We start from the raw sequence: 22,986 nt of genomic DNA, 5'->3' as shown, positions 1-22,986 counted from the left end.
CTGTTTCCTTGTCAATTGAACGTAAACATTCACAGTAGGCTGGATTTTATTCCGTTATGACGATCAACACGAACGAGGATGCTACAATCGTTAACGATGCCACAGGAGGTCTACAACAGCCGTTGTTGCCGGTTCGATCAACCATTCGTAATCCCGCCGCGAGGGGTACTACCCGCACACCTCCAAGGCACGCCTTTCAGATTCGGAATCGTACCGCAACCGAAGAAGGACAACCCGGGGCTCAACAGACATACTACGATGACGACTACAACACGGAGGTGCGGGTCGACGCGAGAGAAATTGCGGTTCCCCAGTCGGTCCAGTATTACGAAGAACCTGGTGCAAATCCTCCAGTAATATCGCGATCAGCAGTGTCGTCGACGAGATCCTTCGCCCGGGACCCTTCCTTTTGGCTTTTGAGGCTGCCGTTGGTATTCTTGATTGGTGCAATGACTCGGATAGGAATTTACAGTTCCCTCAAAGCGATCGAGCTGGTCCTGTCACAATGGTTCAATTGCAGTGTACAGTGTTGGATGGAACCAGACGATGACGCTTTACCATGGAAGAGTCGATTGTCATGGGTCTACACTACCGTCACCGGAGGATTTCTTTGCGGTTGTCTGCAGGCTTGTTTGTTGCCCTCGTCCCAACCGCGTTCGATCCGAAACTGCAGAACTCCGAGCTTACCACAAAACATGATACCGTGTATATACGACGCAGCCGACTGTTGGCAGCAATGGACCCTGACCGTTCTATCAAGTATCGTGGCTTTGTCGACGGGGGCCCCTTTGGGACCAGAGATTCTTGTTCTAAGCATTGGAGCGTTAGCCGCTGGTTTCTTGATCAGGGTCGTACCGAGGCTGCAATCAACGGGAATCTCGTCGCGTCATCAAGTGTTGCTAGTGCAATCGGGAATGGCGGCAGCTGTAGGAAGCATTTTCTCGGCGTTTCCTTTAGTGGGACCATTACTCGTTACGGAACTTTTTTTTGGGAGCAATTTGGAGTTGGAGCTTGACAGTGAATCGTCTATGGAGGGATCACCGCTTGCCAACATAGACGGCACCCAAGTCGAGCTAACTGATTTGGATGAAAGCTCTTCTTCGCACTCTCTCGAACGACAATCATTACCATCACGATTCGGATACATGGAAAGTCTCGTTTTGCAAAGTTGTGCTACAGTTTCTACCTTGCTCATTGGTCGTCTCCTTCCGGGCCCCAGCATGGTCGAGGTCGTGGGTTTTTTGGCGGTAGGTATCAACTTGGAACTTTGGCATTGGGCCGCCGCGGTTCCACTCGGACTGGTTGGTGGCATTGTGGGTTTGACGATTCATGCGCTAACGCGAGCTCTACAAAGCTCCAAGCAGTCCATAGAGACGGTCATGACAAACCGGATGGGATCGTCCCCTTGGCTGCCCGTACTACTCTTTCCAACACTCGGCGGGCTCCTTCACGGTCTCATCAGTATTTTTGACCCGTTGGCCGTCGGGAGTGGAATTGATTTAGCGTCGCGTATCTGGAGCGATGTGATTTCGAACGAAGACGAGACACTGGCTGTTTATCAATTGCTCATGGTTGCCCTCGCAAAAATTGTGGGGCTGAGTATGAGCCTTGCGTGTGGACTCGTCGGGGGCCTTCTCGTTCCAGCTGGTGTTGTTGGCCTGCTAGTTGGGGCCGCGCTCGCTTCAGTTGTCGAAGGATTGCCATTCGCCTTGACGTTACCATGTTGCATGACTGCATGTGTTGTATCAGCGTCTCCCATTCCCTTGTCCGTTACTGCCGTGACGATACTCACTTTAAGTGGTTCAGTCGATGACGCAGGGCCAATTCTAATTTCTAGCTTGATTGGATGGACCGTCTCCAATGGACTTGGTAATGTGCGACGTGGAAGAACACAGAGCCAAACTCTTCGCGAATCAAACGTCAGCTTAGAAGCCCCGGGAGGAGAAGAGGAGCCGTTACCGTCATCTGATGACGAAATTCTTCGAGACGTTAGGGCTGCTATTTTTTGCGGGACGTGACAATACAATGTATATGTTAATCTTGTCATTTGTGTTATTAAAGAAGCTTACGATGACCTATCGTATCTGCTCCGTCCCTAATCCAAGAAGAAAGTTCATCTGTGACACTTCACTGGTTTCAATCTCCGCCTCATCTTCTAGGTCCAGAAGCGGAGCGTAAATGATTTGCGGAGCTTCGCCTTCCTGTAGGGGTAGAGCCTCTACTCCAGCGTTTACTGCTCGCTTTCGCCACTCCAGAAGACGGGATTCCACGGAAACTGGTGTATAGTAGCACTTGCAGTGCACAGTGTTTGTCTGTCCGTAGCGATGGCACCTAGCATACGCCTGCTGCTCTTCTTCGTGACGCACAAACGGCTCCATGATAAACATTTTTGACGCTTTAGTCAATGTTAGACCACTAGCGGCTGCTCCAGCTTGGACGAGCAGAACTGGACAAGGAATCGCATTAGCTTTGGTAGCGTGCCACTCACTTACTGCGCGTTCTGCTGTGGAAGTTGCTTGTCCTGAGAACAACGACTGGTATCCAATACCGATTCCCTTAAAAACGACCTCTAAGTGATGGAGCGTTTTGGCCGAGCTAGAGAAGACAACGCTTCGCTCTTCTGATGGCAAATCGCGGAGAAGGGCCTTAATTTTGCTGGAAAGGCACTGACTTTGTGCAGACAAGGTGACCGGTGTCTGAGAAGGATGGCAAAGCACTGGAAGACCTGTACATGAGCGCAGATGTCCCATAAAATCGCCAGGGAGTACCGATACCTTACAGTGGCGACTTGAGTCAACATTCTGAGGGATCTCGATGGAATGATAGAGCTGCTCCCAAAGTTCAGGATCTAGCTCGCCGTTGCTTTCTGATATCATGTCGGATGCTTTCTTTATTATAAGTCGCGCCTCAGAACGCCTATCAGCAATAAAACTTGGGCTTTCCCTATCCGTCGGATCGATCGTGACGAAATCTGAGTTTTTGTCTATTTTTTTTCGGCATACAATACAAGCCACAGTCGATTGGGTTCGACTCCATTGCTCGAAACACTTCACGCAATATAAATGCCCACATTTGGTCATAGTTATTGCTCCTCTGATATCAGCGCTCTTTGCATCACTATTACAGAGCCGACAAGGTGCATCGTCCCCGCACAATCCACCCGATCCCAAATGACCCAAGCATACGATGCACTGCGTATCATTAAATCTTCCTTTTGCTAAAGCCTGTAGCGCATCAAAGGAAGACATAGCCTGAACATTTTCCGAATACTTTCTTTCGGCAATGGAACGCAACTTTTGCATACGATTCCGATATTCATATATCTTGAGATCTGTTTCACCAATAGTAGCACTGCAATCACGTCGCACAGCAGATAAGCTTGAAATAAGTTTTTCACTTTCTAGATCGTCAAATCTATAAGCAACTCGAGCCGAACTCCATACCAGATTCTCACAATCAGTTCCTGCATGCATCTTATACTGGCCTTTGCTACATATGCAAAGGCCGCGTTTAGCTTTTTCAAATTCGTTTTTCGCAAGCGTGAGCTTTTTCCGATTCTCGAGGGTTGGATGTCGCTTTGCAAATAGTTTCGTGGCAGGATGAGTAATTGGGATCCCAGATTCGCAATAGAGCTAAAGACTTACCGCTTGCAAAGCTCTCGCTTCCTCTAAATCCGCGATAGAAGCATCAATATTTCTCTTCATGAGTGGTGGAATATGCTTGGAAGCAATCTGAATTCCATGGACCTTCTTTGTCTGCCCTGACAGAAGCATAGCATCTTTTTGCGATTTGAACGCCAAGCCAGCTGTCCAAGTCGATGTCGTAGATGACGAAGGAACGCGAAGAATGCAAAAGCGATAGCTGTCCTGAGCATACAAGTCTGTAATATGTTCCGCAAGGCAGTAGTCGCGCATGGCCGCTGGCGAACCATCCCCACTCCGAAAGTTGACTGCCAACGTGTGTGCGACATCATCGATAGATAATTCTGGAGGAATGCCTTCGATGCGGAAACTATTTGGGTGTGCCCAGAAATAGTCTACGAGACAAATATTGGAGAGCCTCCATCCCCTTAAAAACATAGCATGTTCGTAGGGCTCCTCGTCGTAAGGAGGTCTGGCGGTGTCGCTAAACGGAGAATCGGAAGTATGGGAAATTGATTGTTTTACGTTTGACGCTTGAGAAATGACTGAATACCTCCGTTTCCAGAGTTTTTTCACACGAGTACGGATATGAACAACGTCGGCATCTTGCAAAAACCCTGTGGTAACTTTTTCTAGCGCCAAATGCCAAAGAACTTTCGCTTTTTGCCGCTTTGCGGCAGCATTACTACGTATAGCGGTATCCAACGCGCTTCTTGTGGCGTCGAGCTGCGCTTCAACGGACTCGAAGGCACGCACTCGTCGGACAAGTCCCTGTCCAAATCCAAGTTGCAAAAAAGCCACCTCGCCGTCTCCAGCACGGGTTGCTTCTTGCACTTGCGCTAAATGAACGATGGCCTCATCACAAGTCATTACAAGATTTGTGACGCCCTGATTAAGACTTTTATCCCACAATGGCTTCGAAGTTGCTCGTCGATGTTGAGCAATCAGCATCGCATTCAGCTTTCCAAGCTGGGATGGTACTCCCATGCCGCCATTTAGAAGAACCTGTTGAGAATGATCATTAGATAAGTATCTTGCGCAGCTCATTTTTGCTTTTAGCTGAAAACTCTTTCGTTCGGCTTACCGCTGAGTTACAAATGTCTCGTAAAAGCGTAAGGTAGAGACATCGTGACCTGCCCTCTTTAGTTGCTATACTCTCGATTTCGGTCCGTTCCGTGGACCGAAACTCGCGCGCCGTAATACATTCGAGAAAGCAGTAGAGAGTACGTTCCGAGAGCGATTGTACTACAGGGATGAATTCTACGGTCAGCGGCTTCAAGCCCAGAATTGGTTGGTGCGTTTTATGAATTGTCATACTCTTCGAGCGTCGTAGCATTATCATCCCCAAGACCCCTAGTGTTGCAATAACTTGCTTTTGATGGCTTTCCCACGGATTTGTAACGGCAAAGTTGAAAAATCCGTCTTCACTGTTAGCAGAAAATGGTTCTAAATGCAAAAAGTTCAGTTCACCCTTCAAATCTTCAATGCCTTCGAACAGTGGCGTACCACTAATCATCCAGCGTCGATCAGACTTCAGCTTCTCGCACATTCGAGCAATCTTTGTCGTGGACGAGCGAACCTCTTGCATCTCGTCTAAAACAATCCGGCCCCACCTTTTGGCCAAATGTTTCACCGATGTCATTTTTTGCATCACGTTGTAGGATACCAGGACGATATCAGGATTATGGACATCGCCACGCCAATAAACTTCGTTGTTCTGAATTTCCATGACGTCGACAAGCAAAGAAGGACCAGCACATTTGACAATCTCGTTCCGCCACTGCTCCACCAAGACGGGAGGGACAACTATAAGAGTCGCGTGAGTTTTGTCCATGTCTAAAGCGTTTTGAGTTTCGGATTTGAGCTCGTCTAGAGTCGATAGGACAAGCCCGATGATCTCGATCGTCTTTCCCAAACCCATTTCGTCACAAAGCAAACCACCTTTCATAGTCGGAGGCGGATGTAAACGCAACTGACCCAATGCTGGGGCATAGTAGTATTTGCCTCGGTCACCAAACTCGCGCTCCTCCCAAAAAATACTGTTTATGCCGAACCCTGGTAAGTGTTCCATTTCATGCATCCAGCAAATAGCATGCTGTTGGTGCAGCATCAGATCCAATTGCAAGGCTCCCAAAGTGGGGGCAATTTCGTCCCAATTTGAGATGTCACAACCGCGATTCTCCAGTAGTTTGAGCAAGCCCTTCGTTGTGTAAGCGGAAATACACGATTCTTCACGAGTTGAATCTATAAAAGTCGAACTTTCCGTCTTCGATGACGCTGAATAAGTTTTTTGCAAATCATCATCGTCGACGAAGACCACTGGATACGGACTCGGATCAAAAGAAGGCTCGTTCGGATGAGTGGGGAGGCTCAGGCCTTGTGTACACCTGTACGAACCTTCATCGAGAGCGGCCATTACTGTTTTGAGGACGGTCGTGGTGGCTTCTGGCAAGAGGCGATGAGCGTAGATGCCCAGTTTCAACCTCCAAGTCGTACACGTAGGCTTTGAGCGTTTTGACGGACGCGATGCAGTAGTTTGGGGTTTGCTAGATGCATCGACTTGCATTACCACGGGATAGACAAATATCAATGGAATGTGCCAAAGATGGGAGGGATCGGCAAGGTTCAAACAGGCCTCTAACACACTCACAGAGTCGACCGGAATACACATCCGCTCATGACAAATTTGTCGAACAACACCAGCATGGGAATCGGTCAGGTTGTCGCCTTCAGCCTTAATCCAAGACAAAAGTGAAGATAAGGGGACGTAAAAGCTGTCATTTACGCTTTTTGGTGGGAGATTCCCAAACGCATCCCAAGTCGCGCTCTTCCTGGGTTCCGTCGATATGCGTTTCCATTCTTCCAAAATCTCATTGACGCGATTGTCAATTTCAGCTTCCTTAAACGTTCCAAGCCCACGTTCGAGGAGTGCCTCCTTTTTGGCCGAAGCATTGGTAGGTTGTTTCTTCCATTTACGCAACTGGTGTCCGGCTTCTGCAATCAGGTAAGGGACGCAAGAAGGACCCCCCGTATCGCCCCGGTCGGTTATAGTGCGTGTGATGGTCCCCAAGTATCTACCAACATTCACAGGAAATTGATCCGTAGTGGCTGACTGTGCTGCGATATTTTGCTTCCATATAGCTGAATCAGTTGGCGTGAGGACAGGAAGACGACCGTGCGATGCGTACGAGTGGGATGGGAGCGAAGCCCGAATTTTATGGCCCTCCATGATCAAAGGAGCATCGACACGAACACCGTTCGTGTAGATGACATCGGTGAAGATAGCTGGCGGAAAGAAGGGACCCGCTGGAAGGGCGTCGCCAGAAGGAGGTAGAAACTCGAACTCTCGTGGCCAGCTGTTTTTCTGCAAATAGGCGGACTTCTTTGTCTTTTTAGTCATGACTACATCGACCGATGATTTACACGTACACAGAGTCAACTTCTAGAAAGGACAGAGTGTTTCGTTGCTGTCCAAGCCTTACTGTAAGCAATCTACGGCGAAGAGCAAGTGGATAGTTGTAATGTAGACGACGGACGCGGTTCACAGTCAGAAGAAGAGGCAATTTGTGTGGGGCTCTATTTTTTCAGCTACTGTTTTGATCGTTAAAATTGTTATCCTCCTTTATATTTGCCGTATGTTGACGGTCGATTGGTGTTCGACACTTTTGACCCAATCAGTGAGCAGACCTTCACATCTCTTTCTGCCAATCAAATGGTTTTTATGTTAATTTTTGAAATAGCTTATAGTCAACCAAAGTGAACTGTGACTAGAGAAACGCTTCTTCATATCCTTCTGCTGCACTAAAACATGGACCCAAGTCTGGAGAAAAAGACTTCACCCATACCGGACATTTCCACGCACATGAGACCGCACTCTAAAGTAATAAGTAGGACGATGATCCACTCGAGACTGTTGGTCTTTTGATGTTGCAAAACTTCCAAAAAGAACTTGGAGTTTTGTTGAATAAAAGCCAGTTTGGTTTCAATCATGTCAAAGCGATCGTCCAATTCGAACTCATCCTTAAGTCCATAATGGATCTTTTCATACTTCGTCAAATTCCACGCTGTGTCGGATCGATCCTTGATTCGGATTTTTGAAATCATATCAATAAAGATAGAATTATTCTGGGCAACGGTTTTGAACAAAAAGTTCTTGTCAGCAGACGTTAGATGTCCGGTTTTCGTCACGCTAGAATTGACGGAAGTAAAGTTAGACAGCAAATCGTCAACCGAGTCGTTGTACGTATCCAAAGCCACTGTTTGCGCCATAATATTGCTGATGACGGCAAAGCCGTTCATGTCCAATTCTGGTACAACACAATAGTCACCAGTCACCACGGCATAGCCGTCTTCGGTACTCTTATCGGAATTGGCATACTTGGCATACATGGCATCGGCATGGCTCGCAAAGCTATGATCTACTAGGACACCGAATTGTTCCTTGCGTGGGATTCCTTGCAGGACAGCCCCTTTACAATGTTTGGCTTTAATTTCGTCCACGATCTCCGCCGTCTCGCGAGGCGACACATTCAGGAACACAACCGATCCAAACCGGAAGATAGCAATGAATCGAGGACGGTCCGGATCTTCAGTCGATGGTGCCAACCTTATGACGATAGAATTTTTCCCAAACATCTCCTTCTTCAGTGTCGGCTTCGTCGCAGGACTCGTGTTTTCGTTGGTAAATAAGTTACTTGCAAGCGAAAGAATATCAATCGTTTGAGCCACATGAATAGCGGTCACCGGAAATATCTTGTCTGCTAGATTGAGAGGTTCGTTGAGATAGTGCGAACGGCCCGGGCGCTGGCGTCTGCTTCGTGGAACAGTCCGGGTGCTTGGCCGCACACCTCCGATCGGTCCCCACAAACCAAGTTGCTGCATCGCAGTTTGCTGCGCCTGCGTTGAAAAGCTAGTACTTGGGTTGCCTGTAGTCGATCTCATGAACATGTGGTTGTCGGACGAGAAGTCAAAGAAAGAACGACGACATTGTTGTTGGACGATTGAGTCGATGCGAGACCCGAACGGCGAGATTCGGTGCACTGGACCTTTATTCTCCCTTACAGACAATCGAAAACTCTGCAATAGTTTCTTTCTTCCCTGTGCGTGCATCATGTACCGAAAAAGTTGTGCTATTCTGTTATGTGTTGTGCTCCAGAGCACAAAATCATCAACAAACAACGAGGTCTCGGCAGAAAAATAATTTTGCGGAATGATAGAAAATGAAGGATCAGGATGATTGGCAAAAGAGGGAGTTCTGGACCGATGAGACTCGTTCTACGTCCCAAAGACAACTGCACGACATCAGCTCGCCTTCTAGCTGGATACTCGCACCAGTGTTCTGGCTTGTTTAGAATCTAGAATTTGGAATGATAAACAAGAATACAGAAACAGTGGTATATATGTTAATTTCGATGTACAATGGGATTTTGACTGTGAATCGAATTCTGGCGGCACTGCCCTCTTCGAAACAAGCCGATAACGACATTGACAGTGAGGGCAACATGGGTGTGTGAAAACACTCTCTGTCTATTTTTACTTTCCCGCCAAAGGACGTAGAGCCGCCAAATGTCTGACACTTCTCGTAGGAATATGGCTCTATCTGCATCGGTTCCAGTCAAGCCCCACTCTTCTAACGAGATCTCGCCACAGATTCCGCGTGTTATTCGCCGCCAAGCACCACTTATTGTCGGAGGAATCGCTGTTACTCATTTGATTTATTTGATCTTATTCTACATTTACCGAGATTTTTCCTCTCTTTTTGGACTGCCGACGCCTTCAGAAGAGTTTTGCAATGGCCAGGATAACACCAAATGCGGTCGACCCGATTTGTTTGCCTTTCAGGTTGTGAGCGGCCTTAGCTTTCTACCTATGTCTTTTATCGGGATATATTCTTGGCACATCTCAGGCCGTGCACACAAAGCAATACCCGATACACCGGAAGGACGTATTTATGGATATTTACCAGAAGTGGAGTACATGGTTGTGTCCAATCTCGTCTATCAGATATGGGATTTTCTCGTTTCCTTGACGATTCCGGAACACTGCACCCCTATTATGATGACGCATCATGTGGTGGCGGCCATCGTTTGCTATACTGCTCTGGACGGATTTATGCTGGGCCGATATTCGATTTTCTTCATGGGTTTATCCGAAGTGAGTTCCATTTTTTTGGTGCTGCTCGATTTTACAAAATACTTTCATCCGATGCCGGGATCGTCCTTGGAATTTCTGGTAGACCAAGTCGCTGGCCCTTTGTTCGTTTTCTGCTTTATCCTGTACCGGGTAATTTTGTGGTGGCCGACAAGCTACAGCTTATTGAAGGACGTTCGATCTGTGGTAGCCTCAGGTCGAGCTGAACAACTACGGCCGGGGCGTACGTGGATGCTCTATCTCATCCTCTCCATCAACTTTCCCCTTGGACTGCTGCAATTATACTGGCTCACAACGATTCTGGAGGAAGCTAGGAAGGTTGTCTTTGGCGAACAAATTGCTTAGTTGCAGGGTGTTGGTCATCTGGTATACAGTACAACTGCAACAATGCGGCACAACCTTCAAAAGTGGGGCTGCATCGGAAGATGCGGGATCGCGTAGCTATGACATGAATAAATTTCACACCTAACCCTACACATCATCAAAAAGCTCGAGGCTGCATTGCATTACTGTTACAGTAAACTTCTCGAAGATAGTTCCTTACTGTTAACTGTAGAAAAGATCCGATTGGACGAACAATCCGCCGATCCTACTGCTTCCCATTCGAAAGTTCACGACTCGTTACCTCCACTCATTGAGAAACAGCTCCCTCAGTCGCAATATCACACTTTCGTTGCATCCCAGCAATGAAGCTCCTTTTCTCTCTCGCCGTTTTCCTTACGACACTGGGCTCGACCACGGCTTTTGTTCAGAAGCCAACGTCGCAGCTATTTCGAGCTTCCTCGTCGCTGTGGGCCAAGAAGAAGGTCTTTATCGATGGCGAAGCAGGCACAACGGGTCTACAAGTTCGTGAACGTCTCGCACAACGAGAAGATTTGGAGATCATATCTATTCCTGATGAGCTGCGCAAGGACGACGCCACTCGGAAAAAGCTCATCAACGAAGCCGATGCTGTGATTCTTTGTACGTATCTGACAATTGACGAAATAATGAACTGAAAGGAGAAAGGACGCTATGTAAAGAAGACGTATGATGTAAATGTTTTTGACTGTATCGGTTACTAACGTCTGTATATATTTTTGTTGTTGCAGGTCTTCCAGATGCTGCTTCAAAGGAGGCTGCTTCCTGGGTTGAGGCAGACAATGATCGTACCGTCTTGATTGATGCTTCTACAGCATTTCGAGTCGATGACTCTTGGGACTATGGTTTTCCTGGTAAGCGGCCTTGGAGTATTTTTCGTTGTCAGTCAAATGTTACAGTGCTGAATTTTTCTTATCAATTCTTTCACGCTTTTGTAGAGCTCTCCAAGGAGCAACGCACCGCGATTGGAAAGAGCAAGCGCATCTCCAACCCCGGATGTTATCCCACTGGCTTTATCGGGCTGACTCGCCCATTGGTTGATGCAGGAATCTTACCGGAAGGTACTGCACTGACGGTCAACGCTATTTCTGGGTACAGTGGTGGCGGCAAGGCGCTTATGAACGTATTTGAAAATGAAGCTCATGAACCGTGGGGCGCGTACGGTTTGAGTCTGAAACACAAACATACCCCAGAGATGGCCAAGTATTCCAAACTAAACAAGCAGCCTATTTTCCAACCGGCTGTGGGAACCTTTGATCAGGGTATGGTCGTTTCCGTTCCCGTACATTATTCTTGGATGACGGAAGGCGTCAGTGGGACAAAGATTCATGATGCTTTAAAACAGCACTACGAAGGCAGCAAATTTGTCGAGATTATGCCGTTGGGTGAAGAAGCAGTGAAAGAGTCGGGGCTGTTGGAGCGAGGGGCTTTTTTGGCTCCTGATACTCTGAAAAACACCAATAAGCTGCAGCTTTTTGTCTTTGCCAACGACGACGATGGAACGTGCTTGTTGATGGCTCGCCTGGACAATCTGGGTAAGGGCGCGAGCGGAGCGGCGGTTCAGAACTTGAATCTTTCTCTGGGCTTTGAAGAAACAACCGGTCTCTTGTAGAAATGCAGATACAGCGGGCAATAGGCATTTTCTATAATAAGTCTACTTTCAAACTTCATGACTTATTTCACCTTACTGTTAAAACCAACCACGCCTTGGCCGATGTTTGAGAACGAGAATTACGAGAAGAACAAATATTAACGAGCTTAAGCAGATAATACATCGTAATGGGCGAGCATTCTTCTGATGCTTCTCTGCTTTTTCGAGTTGCTTGATGCCTGTCTTAGTGTGGTCCACAACCGCTTCCATATTATAGTCAATGCGATCCAAAATCGTCCCTTGATCGATAACTAAAACCGCCAGTTCTTTAAAAATTGTTCCAAGCTCCTCAATTGACTGTGCAATCTTTACAATCTCAGTATCTCGAGACTGTACAGCCTCTGTTAGGTCATCCACGACAGCTAGTTGTTGCGTGGTAAAGAATTCACCCGACGATTCTGTATGCAAATCAATGCCGAATCGACTGTCTGCACCCGGAACCAACCCACCACTTTTCTGAGTCCTAACTTCAGCCAGATATTTGCGCTGCGACTGTCGAAAATTTACGGAAAGCTCCTGAAGTCGCTTGGCGAGGCTCCGTTGGACGTTGGCACCGACAGTGGCTTCCTCTCCACCCGCCCGACGAGTCGCCACACCTACCTTTTGCAAAATGCGTTCGGCCACTCGGAACTGGTCGGTAATTTCGCGAGTTCGAGATTCGATTCGGCCCTCCATATCTTCCAAGTCTTTGCCAAAGACCGATCCGACACGGGATGCGTGCATTTTGTGCAGATCCTCCATTTGGGCACGAAGATCGACCAGACACTGCTCGACTTGATCAACATCAGTAACCCAGGAAGGTTTGCCGTTAAAAGCCTCCATTTCCACACCTCCTTCTTCAGCGAGCATGAGATCGTGTGAAGTCCCACCGGCGGTGAGCTTCTTGTAAGCCGAGTCATCTTGAGAAAAAAAAAGATTTCAGTACTTGATAAGCCTCGAGATAACCAGCACAAGTTGGGCTCATATGATCTCGGGCAACACCTTACCTCGCTCGTTGCTATCATGGTTTGCTGAGCGCTTTCGTAGGAAAGCCGACCGGCGCTCCATGAAAGCACCGGTAAGGTCTCGACTCGCCATGGTCACTTGCAGATTTTAAGGTCCGGTTTTTGCTTCGCTGCTCCCTGTCACTGTCAGCACGCTGAACCTACCCTATTTGATCTCGTGGGAAGCGAGGGGTTCCCATTCAACCCTTTTCAAGGGCTCGCACTCAAGACTGTGAAGTTACCGAATTCGATCGAAGAACGCAAGCGAAAGTTCTTGCAGCGCTTCACTAACAGGTGAGTACCTATAAAGCGATACGTACTCGTATTTTCGCCACCTCCGTGTGCCAATGTGCAAGAAACGGAAACGCGTTCGCTATCAATTCTCACACAACTGCGTATTTCGATTGGCATCCGGAGTTTCGACCATTGACAGTGAGTAATGACTGCATCTACGGCAAAAAGCTTCAGTATCCATGATTCTATCTCAAAGGAGCTGATAGATCGGTACGATGGTTTCATTCTGGATCAATTTGGTGTTATGCACAACGGAGAGCATGGCTTGGAAGGTGCACCCGAATGCGTAGAAGCTCTAGCCAGGCAAGGTAAAAAACTAATTATTCTCTCCAACTCGTCATCCCTGGCCAAAGATACATCAGCTCGACTACCGAAACTCGGTTTTGACCGTGACGCGTTTGTAGGAGCCGTCACAAGTGGCGAGGAAGCGAGCCACTATATTCAAGAAACATACGCTGGCAAAAAATGCCTTTTCCTGACTTGGAAGTCACCCAAGACACCGTCTCCAGTCTCGGTTTTGCAAAAGTACGGGAATGTATCGATATCAGACAACGTAGAAGAAGCTGACTTCATCTTGCTGCATGGTTGCGAAGTTATGCGAGGGCCAGGACCAGATGGTGAGGCATCCGAAACTGATCTCGGACATTTCATGGAAACGGGTAACTTGGAAATTGTCGACAAGATATTGAAACCGTGTTTGGATCGGATGATTCCTATGGTTTGTGCCAATCCCGATTTTATTTACGTCAAACCTGACGGCGATGTCGCCAGCATGCCGGGCAAGATTGCGGAGCGCTATGAACAACTCGGGGGGTCCGTTACGTCTTTCGGAAAGCCCCATAAGGAACATTTTGAAGCATGTGTTCGTGATTTGGGCCTGCCCAAAGAGAAAGTTGTGCACGTTGGCGACTCAATCTACCACGATATTGCCGGCGCCAACGCCACCGGAATCAGCAGTATTCTAGTAGTCGGTGGCGTCCATCGCGAGGAGCTAGGTATTGAAGTCGGAAGTCTGCCCGAACGCGACGCTCTGGAACAACTTTTTCACACACATGGGGAAACTCCAACTCATGTTGTGCCTCTGCTAAAGCTCTAACCACCCCCCCCCCCTCTAAAAAATACTAAAAGACGGAAATCTCATACGAAAAACAAAATCTAAAGCAAGTCTCTTACACTACTTGAATGTTTAGATAATTTATTGGTTCTGTTTGGAAGCCAAAGGGCCCAAGAACTTGGCCTTTTCTTCGGCAGTCTGGAAACGACCATGTCCAAGCTTGGAAGAAGTATCGATGAACTTGATATCGATCTTCTCCAAATGCTTGCGTGAAGAATGCTTCATCAAGGACTTTCGAAGGATCAAAGGGCGCTTCTTGACCCCAACGATGGCACCCTTGAGCATGAGCCAGTCTTCCTTGACCTCACCATAGTGCACAAATCCACCCATCGGCGTGATCGACTTCTTGGTCAGATCAGCATCGGTCTGGCAACTAGCTTCGTCACCCTTTTTACCGACACGGTACACCTTCTTGTTCATTTCCGTACGATGAAAGTATCCGTTCTGACCAGCACGGGGGACGGTGGTAGACACACGGGCAGGATGCCAGGATCCGATACAAGCTACCTTACGCAAACCACGGTGAGTCTTACGAGGCAGACGGCTGACACCCCAACGTGTAGTCACACCTTCGTATCCGTGCCCTCTGGTGACTCCAAGAACGTCAATCTGTTCGTCTTTAGCGAAGATGCTGTCGACCGTGACTTCCTTTTCAAACAAGTTTTTGGCAAAATCGACCTTCGCAGCGGTGTCACCTCCATTCACCTGAATTTCCATAATGTGCGCCTTTTTAATGCGCAAGTTAAGCTTCTTGACCTGAGAGTGGGCAATAACACGAACGACGGAGCAGAACTTCTTGATGCGCTCAAGCTCATTCTCAATATCCTTACCACCATCCTTCTGGTATTTGAGAGCATACTTGGTGTATGCCTTCTTTTTACTGTTGTACCAGTTCTTGTAGCAACGACGCTTGAATTCCTCACTCAAGTGCTCGGTAAAAACAGTCGTCAAGGTGCGGAGACCACTGGGAGTTTCGACGTACCCAACGACACCGACAACTACCATAGGAGGTGTCTCAACAATAGAAACAGCGTCCACCACTTCGCGCTTATGCATGAGAGCACCAGGACGGTCAACACCACGAACAACATGGGTCATACCGGCCTTGTAACCACGAAAAGCGGTCAAATGGGGCTGTTCCGCGGCGTCATCCCGGGGGAAAGAGCGGATGCGACCACTGTGGTACTTGGTACGCTTCTTGGGCAAGAAACCCAAACTTCCGTGACGGGGAGCTTCGAACTTACGATGAGACCTGATAAAGGCAACGAAAACGAAAATGTTAGTAAGCGGTAATGGGGTAAAACCAAAAGTGGAGGAGAAAGGTGTTTTCCACTCCAATTCGCAGCAAAGCTTCATCTAACCACCTTTGAGGAGAGGTAGTTCATACTACTTCATAATTCCATCCAGGTGTTGCAAGAAGCGTCCCCATGGTTAACTTACATGATGATCCAGGATACTGAGAGATTTTTGGGCTGAGATGAGCATACAATTTTGGTCGAAGTCCCTCACTTCGTCCTTTCCCCTGCGGCGATGAAGCGAAAGGACGAGCGCACGCGCGAAACTCTTTTGTGGCTATTTTCGGTGCTCGAGAAAATAAAAACATTAAATTCTCTATTCTAAATTCCATATGCTGGCGTCGGCCAGGCCGCACTTCCACCTTTCTGGCCAAATCCCACATTTTCTAGCAAGTCTAAGATTTGGTCACTTTGGACAATGTTGCTTGCAGTTTTACAGTCTTAAGCACCACTGTGGACCATTTTCATCAGTCCCATGGTATTTGTACATGCTACCATGGTCAAGTTTGTCATGGTAACCATGCTTCTGAGCATGGTAATGGAATGGTCAAGACCCAAAACAGTCACATGATGCATTTGGACCTTCAACTGTCCAGTCACCAATCCAAAACAATCAGTGTTGCAATCTGTGACCAAACACACACAATCAGTTTTGGCCAACTTGCCTTGGGTGTCATGTTTTCAAGGCATGCACACAATTGCGTAAGGACATACTCAAAACCAACTTTCCAGTTGACACATAGAATGGTGGCACAGTAAGAGGCCACTTGTCCACATTGACACACATTGTTCCAATGTTGACAGAGCAAGACTCTGATCTTTGATCATACTTTTCTGTTTTCTCTGCCAGATTCCAATGATCTACAGACTTGGATTAAGCTGCCTGTCAAGTGTTGCCATAAGGATAGCAAGTTTTGATGTGGTGTTTGGGCATCTTTTGCTGGCTGCACCACTGAGGCCAATTTTTGCAACAGATTGTCTAATAAAAAGGTTTGTGTAGGGAAACTTAGTCATGGCTACCAACACTAATGTCAAGAAACACCTCTTTTCCAATCATCAAGGCTGTTATTGCAAACAAATGTTTGGTGACAAGGACCTTGGCCCAACTACAAAATAGAAGGCAATGCTTTGTTTGACGGTGCTTGCGCTAACTACTTCATGGATCCTCCATGGCAACAATTGCTTCATCCTAGCTAGAGGTGTGCTGGTATTCCAAGTTTTCACAGTCAGACAAATTCCATGTGTTAACTTCCAGGTTCTTTTACGTGGACAAAGCGGCAGGCAATGAAAAATTTTCGCTAGGCACTTTATGACGTCATGTCGGCAGACGCTTCCAGTTTCCTGCTACTGTCAGCAGGAGCGTCGCGAACACCAAAACGCAGGATCGACAGCAAGAAGTCCATTATCAACCTTCTGACATCATCAGTAGGTAAGTGTAAGTTTTGCTTTCGTACCGAGCCTCTTCGGCTTCCGTAAAGTGTAATCCTAGTCATTGTGAAGATATGACAAAGGCGCTAGTGGACGAGAAATCGCGGTGACTAGCAAAAAGGGCAATTCGCTTTCCAATTGTTCGACACGATGGATACCATCCCCCCTGGAGGCCTCGAAGCGCTACGTATTCTTGTCGAAACGAACGAGCTCTTTTCATGCTGTGTGTCGCAAAAATCTGACAAGTGCAATTCTCCTTTGTTTGCAATAAACTCAGTGACGTTCCATTGTTGGTGGCAAAATAGAAAAACAAAATCGCGCGATGCCTCGTCAAGCTCCTCCGTATGCTCCCGTCAAGCCGTCCCCAACGATAGACGATTGCATCAGGTCTCTGCGGTTAAGTGATTACTGTCAATGGGCCGGATCAACGATTGCTTTGTGGGGTTACGGTTTCATTGTGGGAAAGCCCGCACGATTCGCCATAGCGGGTATGATGGCCGGTATCGGCTTTACCTTTGGCTCCATGGTGGTCTTGCAGAATACGCGTGGTCGATTGATGGGCTACCGCGAGAACTCCCGGGAAGTGAAGCGCTTCGGCGCCGCGGATCCGGATCACGTTTTTACGGCGGAAGACTTGTTTCAGCCCAATATGGACTGGAAGAAACAGAATTAACTGTATACCCGCTGTTTACTGTTAACGCAAGAACTATAACCAACCACAAAAACCTATTACATACACTATAGATGAGAACAATAGAACCGATCGTACATTTAGAACTGCTTTGCTAAGAAAACCGATCGTACATCTAGAACTGCTTTGCTAAGAAAACCGATCGTGTCCTACCCGATGCTTGGTGTAATGGGACACGATGGAAGAAATTGTACAGTGGTCGCCGACTCGGCGCCAACAACAGTACGCGGTGTGTTTGCTCCTTTCCCATCAGGCGACCAAAGAGATTCTTCATCCCCCATTTTCTTCAAGTCAGATTGGCGTTCCTGACCATCCCACGGGTACCGCCGGATCACGAAAAAGTACCAATCCATCACGAATTCGTTTTCTAAATGCGAGGGATGAATTTTTCAAAATGGGTCCGGGCGTTTTGAATGTTCCAGATTGTCGCGGCCGTTTGGACGTGTGGATTGGAGACGATCACCATAATGTACGTGTTGGCGGTAAAGGCGTCAATAAAGGCACTGAACCGCGAGTTTCGCACCTGCATGCCCTGAAAGGAACTCTGTGCCTTGCCGCAACTGAGTTTGAACTGCTTAACAATATTGGAAATCTTTTCGAAACGGTGGGCGTCAAAATGGCCGGTACGTTTCTGATGCACAGAGTGTTCGTCGTCCACGTGTACCATGCCGTCGGCAGTCGGAGTAGTGGTCGTCACGGCCGTGGGTACCGTGGCATCGTCTTCCACCGCACCGGCTTTACCCTCCAGCGCCCCCACGTCCGCCGCTTGCGCGTGTGCAATGACCAAAAAGGTGGCGCGTTCAAAGAGGACTACTTCGTCGGCATCGCAGAGGCGACAAAAATTCCTCAAGTGCGTTTCCAGTAGACGAATATTGGGAATAAGGTTGGTAACGATTTCCGACCAGGCCTTGTAGAGGGTTTCGTCCCAGATGGAGGTACCAAAGACGGCAAAATTCTGAACCCCACAGGACTGGCACGATTCGGCCACGAGGCTTTCGCGTTCGCGGAGAACGTGCGCGCGATCCTGCGGTGCGACGAGATCCATCTTGTGCACGAGGACAAAGATACGGGCGTCGGGAGAGTTTTCTTCAATCGCTTCTAGGACTCCACAGAAGTGATCAAAGTCCTTTTCCGGCGATTCCGATTCAATGTCAAAGACGTAAATGAGGAGTTCGACGGATCGGAATATGGTTTCCCGATCGCGTTCAAAGTAGGACTCGAAAAAGGCGTCCTGCCCTCCGCAATCCCATAGATTGAGCATGACGTCTCCGAGGAAGCGCACGTGATGGTGCTCGACGTCCAACGTCGGCGACAAACGCGTGGTGTCTCGGGCTAGGTAATTGGCAAATATAATACTGCGCATGGAGGTCTTTCCGGAATGGGCCTTGCCCATGAGGAGCACCTTTTTCTTGGCCATGATACCACTGGTTTTACAATCACACTGTCAATCACCACACAACACCGACACACTTTCCAAACGTGTACGAGACGAAGTCGATGACGTGATGACTACCCAGTGCACAACTTCGTCGTTCGGAAGACGAGTAGTCGGGAAGGTAACTTGGGAATGGGGGCACGGCACGATAGATCCAGTAGGAGCTGCGGATGCGATGCACAAACAAGTCACGTTGTCACTAGGAATGGCCTCACCCCTTTGTCCCTTTGTTTCTACCGAGGGAAAAAGTTTGTCGTTCCCGTCCCAGTTTTCCTTTTCTCCGGGTTTGTGGATCAATTCGGTCTGTGGTCGATCGGTTTTGCGGAATTTCAACAGAGATACAGTCGGTCGGAGTGCACTACGACGCTAGTGGTGAATGGACTTATGGAACAGACTCTCCTGCGACACGGAATGATTCGAACCCAAGAAGGGGAAGTCAAACGATCGTTGTGCGACCAAAGTAGCTTACAAACTTCACGCCGACCGGGATTCCCGCCGCCCCTCGCGCCCGAACCGAAAACAAATGGATTGACAAGTGATTTCTCCATCCAACAACGTAACGTGGTTGTTCCATTAGGCCTCACACACATCCTTGTTGCCTGCGTTCCTATATCTATCTACTCGATAATTAGTATCTACCGTCGCCCATTTCCGTAAACGTTCCGCCCTGCCTCTCGGCGTACCCATCAACCAGCAACTCCTACTGTACCTTTTTTAGAACGTACAGTAAGCAGAATGAATGAAGAAACGGCAAGGACCGTGAGGCACGAGAGTCCCGACCCGGAGAATCCCGGAACACCTCCCGACACGTCGGAACGCTTCGCGGCAGCCGTCGCAGCGCACGCGGGTCCCCGCCGACGCACCTTTGGTACACACCAGACGTCTGTGGTCGCTCACACGGCTCCTGCCCTCTCACCGTCGCTCGTGGATCTCCACACGGCTGATCTCCGCGTGACGGGGAACCCCCACGCCGACGACGCCGAGTCTGCGGAATGCCACAATCACGTCCGCAACCTAGGAACGTCCGTCGGAGCTCTCCTCCACTCGGACCCTGACGACGACGAGGTGTCTCTCACGGAATCGCGGACCGCAACTCGTGTTCACGAGGAGTTGCACGACGACGAGACACCGACGTTGTTCGCCAAGGAGAGCGCGCCCCAAACTCCCGTCGGTCGCACTCCCCAGAGCCCAGCGCGCCCAACCTTGTCTGCTCCGCTTTCGCCGACGTTTCGTGCAGTAGCCATGGATGCCCTCCTCATATCCACTGAAGCACTGTACGCGCAGGTCCGTAACGCACAGGACGTTACCGTCAAGGATATTGTCCTCTCCTTGCAAGCGGAATACGGTGGACTGGTCTTGACGAAACTGCAAAAGAAGGCCGTGCGGGAGCATTTGACGACACTGATTCAGCAACAACAGCAACAGCAACCACCAGACACCGAGTCTGATGGCGACGACCGAGACGATGAGAAAGAAGAAGAAGAAGACTCGGTCGGGGAGGTCGACAGCTCGGACGACGAAGTCGACGAGTCCTCGGATTACGAAGAAGACCAAAAACCGAACCACTCCAAAGAGTGGAAACGGCGCGTTCCCGTAACACCCAAGCAACATTCCACCGACACCTCCCACGCCAAATCCTCACGTTCCTCCAGTTTGCGCAAGAAAAAGGTCAACCCCAAGACATCTGCCGTCCGGAAACACGCCGAAAAGCTTCGTCAGCGGCGTATGCAGGAACTCCGTGTCCGCAACGAAGAACTCCAGCTCGAAGAAGACCAGCGTTCGGCGCAAGATCAGGAGCGGGCCGTGCAAATTGCACAAAAATTCGACACCAATACGGATGAACTCAAGCTATTGCGGGTGCAGCACCGACTAGACTTGTTGCAAAAGCTAGACCAAACCCGGGTACGTGTATTGCAAACCTCCAACACACTCGTCACTACCACCGCGCCCCGCACCGGGGATGTTCACGAGACGACCGTCGCGGAAGACAGTACCACTCCCGTCGGCTCGGAGACTGACAAGGATGACTCCGACGAGGACTCGGAACTCGAAATTGTCGGAGCGTCCGAGACATCCCCCAAGCTCTGGAAACATCCACCGCCCAGACCCACCAACGATCTCTTGGGGGATCTTTTGAATCGTGCTGATGACGCAAACAACGCGATGCACCCTCCACTACGGACTCGGAAGCCAGCGGCGTCGCCCGGCAGTGCGCGCGCGGCGCTCAAAGTTCGACTGGTAGCTCAGCGCCGTCGCATGGGTAATCTTTGGTTGGCACGGGAGTTGGGATATTCCAACGAAAAGGAGCATTTAGACGAGTGTCTGGCGCTCGAACGACAAAAGCAAAAAGCTGTGCTACAACGGGAACAGGTGCGGCTCGTGGCCAACGAGCGCCAGGCGTTGCGGGCTACGCTCTTGCGTGAACAAGCAACGTCTGAAGCCATCGAAGACGGCGAACAGGATGACTCGGATGATGAGGCTTATATACCTGAAAACGACACTTTGACTGGGGGCCTTCCTAGCTTCCGAGAGGAATCCGAAAATGAAGAAGACGAAGAGCAAGTTATGGCGCGAGAGATTGAGTTTGAACAGGCTCCGGCTGTCCCCCCCGCTCTTTCATCGCCTCCTGTCGAGTTGGCCAGATCTGTCACGGCAGCGACAGACATAGGAGACACGGCGGAATCGGAAGAAAAAGACAACGCGCTTTCCGAAATCCCTATTGGTCCAGTACAGACCGATATCGTCTCAGACGAAGAGACAAACCGACAGGAAGACGACTTGGTCGACTCTGAGGATGACTTTGAAACGCAAGGACGATCGTCTCTAGTTTACAAATCTGCTGCTCCAAATGCCGAAGAAAAATCAGCAGAGGCGCGCATTTTGGCACTCTCGGGCGCACAGGTAGAATCCGACAGCACATCAAATGTCACAGAAGAGCAGGACGAGACGATTCAAGCCAAAGCAGCTTCTCCGGAGAAACCCAAGGGTCCCCGGAACAGTGCGTGGCAGGCAATGCTTCGCAAGGAAGCCGAGCAGCTCAAAAAGAGTAAAAGAAACAAAAACGGGTTGGTTGAAGAAGAGGCTGACGAAGAAGAAGAGGAAGAGATTGTTGGTTTGGAAGATTTTGGGTTTAAGTTGCACAAGAAAAGCAAACAGGAGGAAGACGAGGACGATGGTAACGACGAAGTCGACGAGGATGATCTAAAGCACGTCGTCGATGATCTCTCTGACGACGAGGGGGACGAAGATGCCGGCAAGAAAGCACGCATTGAAATGCAACAGCAGGAAGAAAAGGAACGTCACAAAGAAATGATGCGTCGAATGCGTGACGGACTGGATGGACGCCGGGGAGGCATTGCTACAGGTGGCGCAGGGGCTAGAGGGATGCACCGATTCGATCAGCTCGTCGCCGCAGATAATAGGGAAAGTGCGAAGCGTCTTGGACTGTTAAATGATGACGAGTTGGATAGTGATAATGAAGAGGGTAACAAGGACGCCACCGACGACGAAGAAGATGAGACGGCACTCTTGGATAAGATGTTAAAGGACCGCTTCCTTCATCGCAGTTCAGTTCAGCTCGAAGAAAATTTTTCGGATGACGACAGCGAGGACGACGAAGAACAGTCCTCGTTAAAGGATGGGAGCGGGGAACAAGACGAATTAGAAGAAAAGGAACAAGAGCGTTTGGCCAAACGCTTTGCGAAGAGGGCTCGGATGCAGCGTCTAATCGAAACTTATGGTCACGACGAAGAATTTTCCCAGTCTAAGCTGATCGACGAAGATGCCACACTGCAGATTGAGTTGCAGCAGATGAAGGCGAGTTTAAATATTGAGAGATCCGCGAAGTGCTCGCATCTTCCACTAACAGTGTCTACTTCCTTTTTTTGTAGAACGGATTGGCTCGCAAGAGGAGCCAGTCTTCAATTTCTAGAGGTGTGTCATCT

At 48.9% G+C, this 22,986-nt stretch overlaps 10 protein-coding genes across 10 annotated transcripts; 5 read left to right on the top strand and 5 right to left on the bottom strand.

The window, feature by feature from the left end:
• Positions 1-39: 39 nt before the first annotated feature.
• On the bottom strand, positions 40-7,041 carry PHATR_46863 (predicted protein; the record flags this gene model as incomplete). Its single annotated transcript, XM_002185722.1, has 4 exons — positions 40-3,575; positions 3,645-4,646; positions 4,726-6,276; positions 6,301-7,041. 4 exons carry the CDS (start codon positions 7,039-7,041, stop codon positions 2,076-2,078), a joined length of 4,794 nt encoding a protein of 1,597 aa, XP_002185758.1. The 3' UTR covers positions 40-2,075.
• Positions 7,042-7,442: 401 nt separating this feature from the next.
• PHATR_36915 (predicted protein) lies at positions 7,443-8,588 on the bottom strand (the record flags this gene model as incomplete). Its single annotated transcript, XM_002185721.1, has 1 exon — positions 7,443-8,588. The coding sequence occupies one exon, from the start codon at positions 8,586-8,588 to the stop codon at positions 7,443-7,445; it is 1,146 nt and encodes a 381-aa protein (XP_002185757.1).
• A 601-nt stretch (positions 8,589-9,189) lies between these two features.
• PHATR_46862 (predicted protein) lies at positions 9,190-10,310 on the top strand. Its single transcript, XM_002185889.1, has one exon. It carries the CDS (start codon positions 9,207-9,209, stop codon positions 10,134-10,136), a length of 930 nt encoding a protein of 309 aa, XP_002185925.1. The 5' UTR covers positions 9,190-9,206; the 3' UTR covers positions 10,137-10,310.
• Positions 10,311-10,477: 167 nt separating this feature from the next.
• Positions 10,478-11,763, top strand: PHATR_36913 (predicted protein; the record flags this gene model as incomplete). Its single annotated transcript, XM_002185888.1, has 3 exons — positions 10,478-10,754; positions 10,883-11,005; positions 11,090-11,763. 3 exons carry the CDS (start codon positions 10,478-10,480, stop codon positions 11,761-11,763), a joined length of 1,074 nt encoding a protein of 357 aa, XP_002185924.1.
• A 78-nt stretch (positions 11,764-11,841) lies between these two features.
• SytB (predicted protein) lies at positions 11,842-12,624 on the bottom strand (the record flags this gene model as incomplete). Its single annotated transcript, XM_002185720.1, has 1 exon — positions 11,842-12,624. One exon carries the CDS (start codon positions 12,622-12,624, stop codon positions 11,842-11,844), a length of 783 nt encoding a protein of 260 aa, XP_002185756.1.
• A 666-nt stretch (positions 12,625-13,290) lies between these two features.
• Positions 13,291-14,175, top strand: PHATR_13322 (predicted protein; the record flags this gene model as incomplete). Its single annotated transcript, XM_002185887.1, has 1 exon — positions 13,291-14,175. A coding segment is annotated over one exon (885 nt), but the record flags the coding sequence as incomplete, so codon positions are not given.
• A 99-nt stretch (positions 14,176-14,274) lies between these two features.
• On the bottom strand, positions 14,275-15,444 carry PHATR_13361 (predicted protein; the record flags this gene model as incomplete). The annotated part of the gene is made up of 1 exon (XM_002185719.1): positions 14,275-15,444. A coding segment is annotated over one exon (1,170 nt), but the record flags the coding sequence as incomplete, so codon positions are not given.
• A 1,361-nt stretch (positions 15,445-16,805) lies between these two features.
• Positions 16,806-17,634, top strand: PHATR_46858 (predicted protein; the record flags this gene model as incomplete). Its single annotated transcript, XM_002185886.1, has 2 exons — positions 16,806-16,917; positions 17,222-17,634. The coding sequence occupies 2 exons, from the start codon at positions 16,806-16,808 to the stop codon at positions 17,587-17,589; spliced, it is 480 nt and encodes a 159-aa protein (XP_002185922.1). The 3' UTR covers positions 17,590-17,634.
• A 340-nt stretch (positions 17,635-17,974) lies between these two features.
• On the bottom strand, positions 17,975-19,230 carry PHATR_21147 (predicted protein; the record flags this gene model as incomplete). Its single annotated transcript, XM_002185718.1, has 2 exons — positions 18,365-19,230; positions 17,975-18,238 (listed from the first exon to the last, which is right to left on the bottom strand). Exons 1-2 carry the CDS (start codon positions 19,022-19,024, stop codon positions 17,975-17,977), a joined length of 924 nt encoding a protein of 307 aa, XP_002185754.1. The 5' UTR covers positions 19,025-19,230.
• Positions 19,175-22,973, top strand: PHATR_36907 (predicted protein; the record flags this gene model as incomplete). The annotated part of the gene is made up of 4 exons (XM_002185885.1): positions 19,175-19,577; positions 19,675-19,747; positions 19,777-22,862; positions 22,933-22,973. 4 exons carry the CDS (start codon positions 19,175-19,177, stop codon positions 22,971-22,973), a joined length of 3,603 nt encoding a protein of 1,200 aa, XP_002185921.1.
• Between the last annotated feature and the right edge of the window lie 13 nt (positions 22,974-22,986).

The sequence above is a fragment of the Phaeodactylum tricornutum genome, chromosome 11 (assembly GCF_000150955.2).
Source record: "Phaeodactylum tricornutum CCAP 1055/1 chromosome 11, complete sequence".
In the NCBI taxonomy this organism is placed as follows: domain Eukaryota; phylum Bacillariophyta; class Bacillariophyceae; order Surirellales; family Neidiaceae; genus Phaeodactylum; species Phaeodactylum tricornutum.
This window is presented reverse-complemented; position numbering and strand designations above follow the sequence as displayed.

Coding starts and splice junctions, on each gene's coding strand:
- PHATR_46862 (XM_002185889.1), top strand. CDS start 9,207: ATGTCTGACACTTCTCGTAGGAATATGGCTCTATCTGCATCGGTTCCA.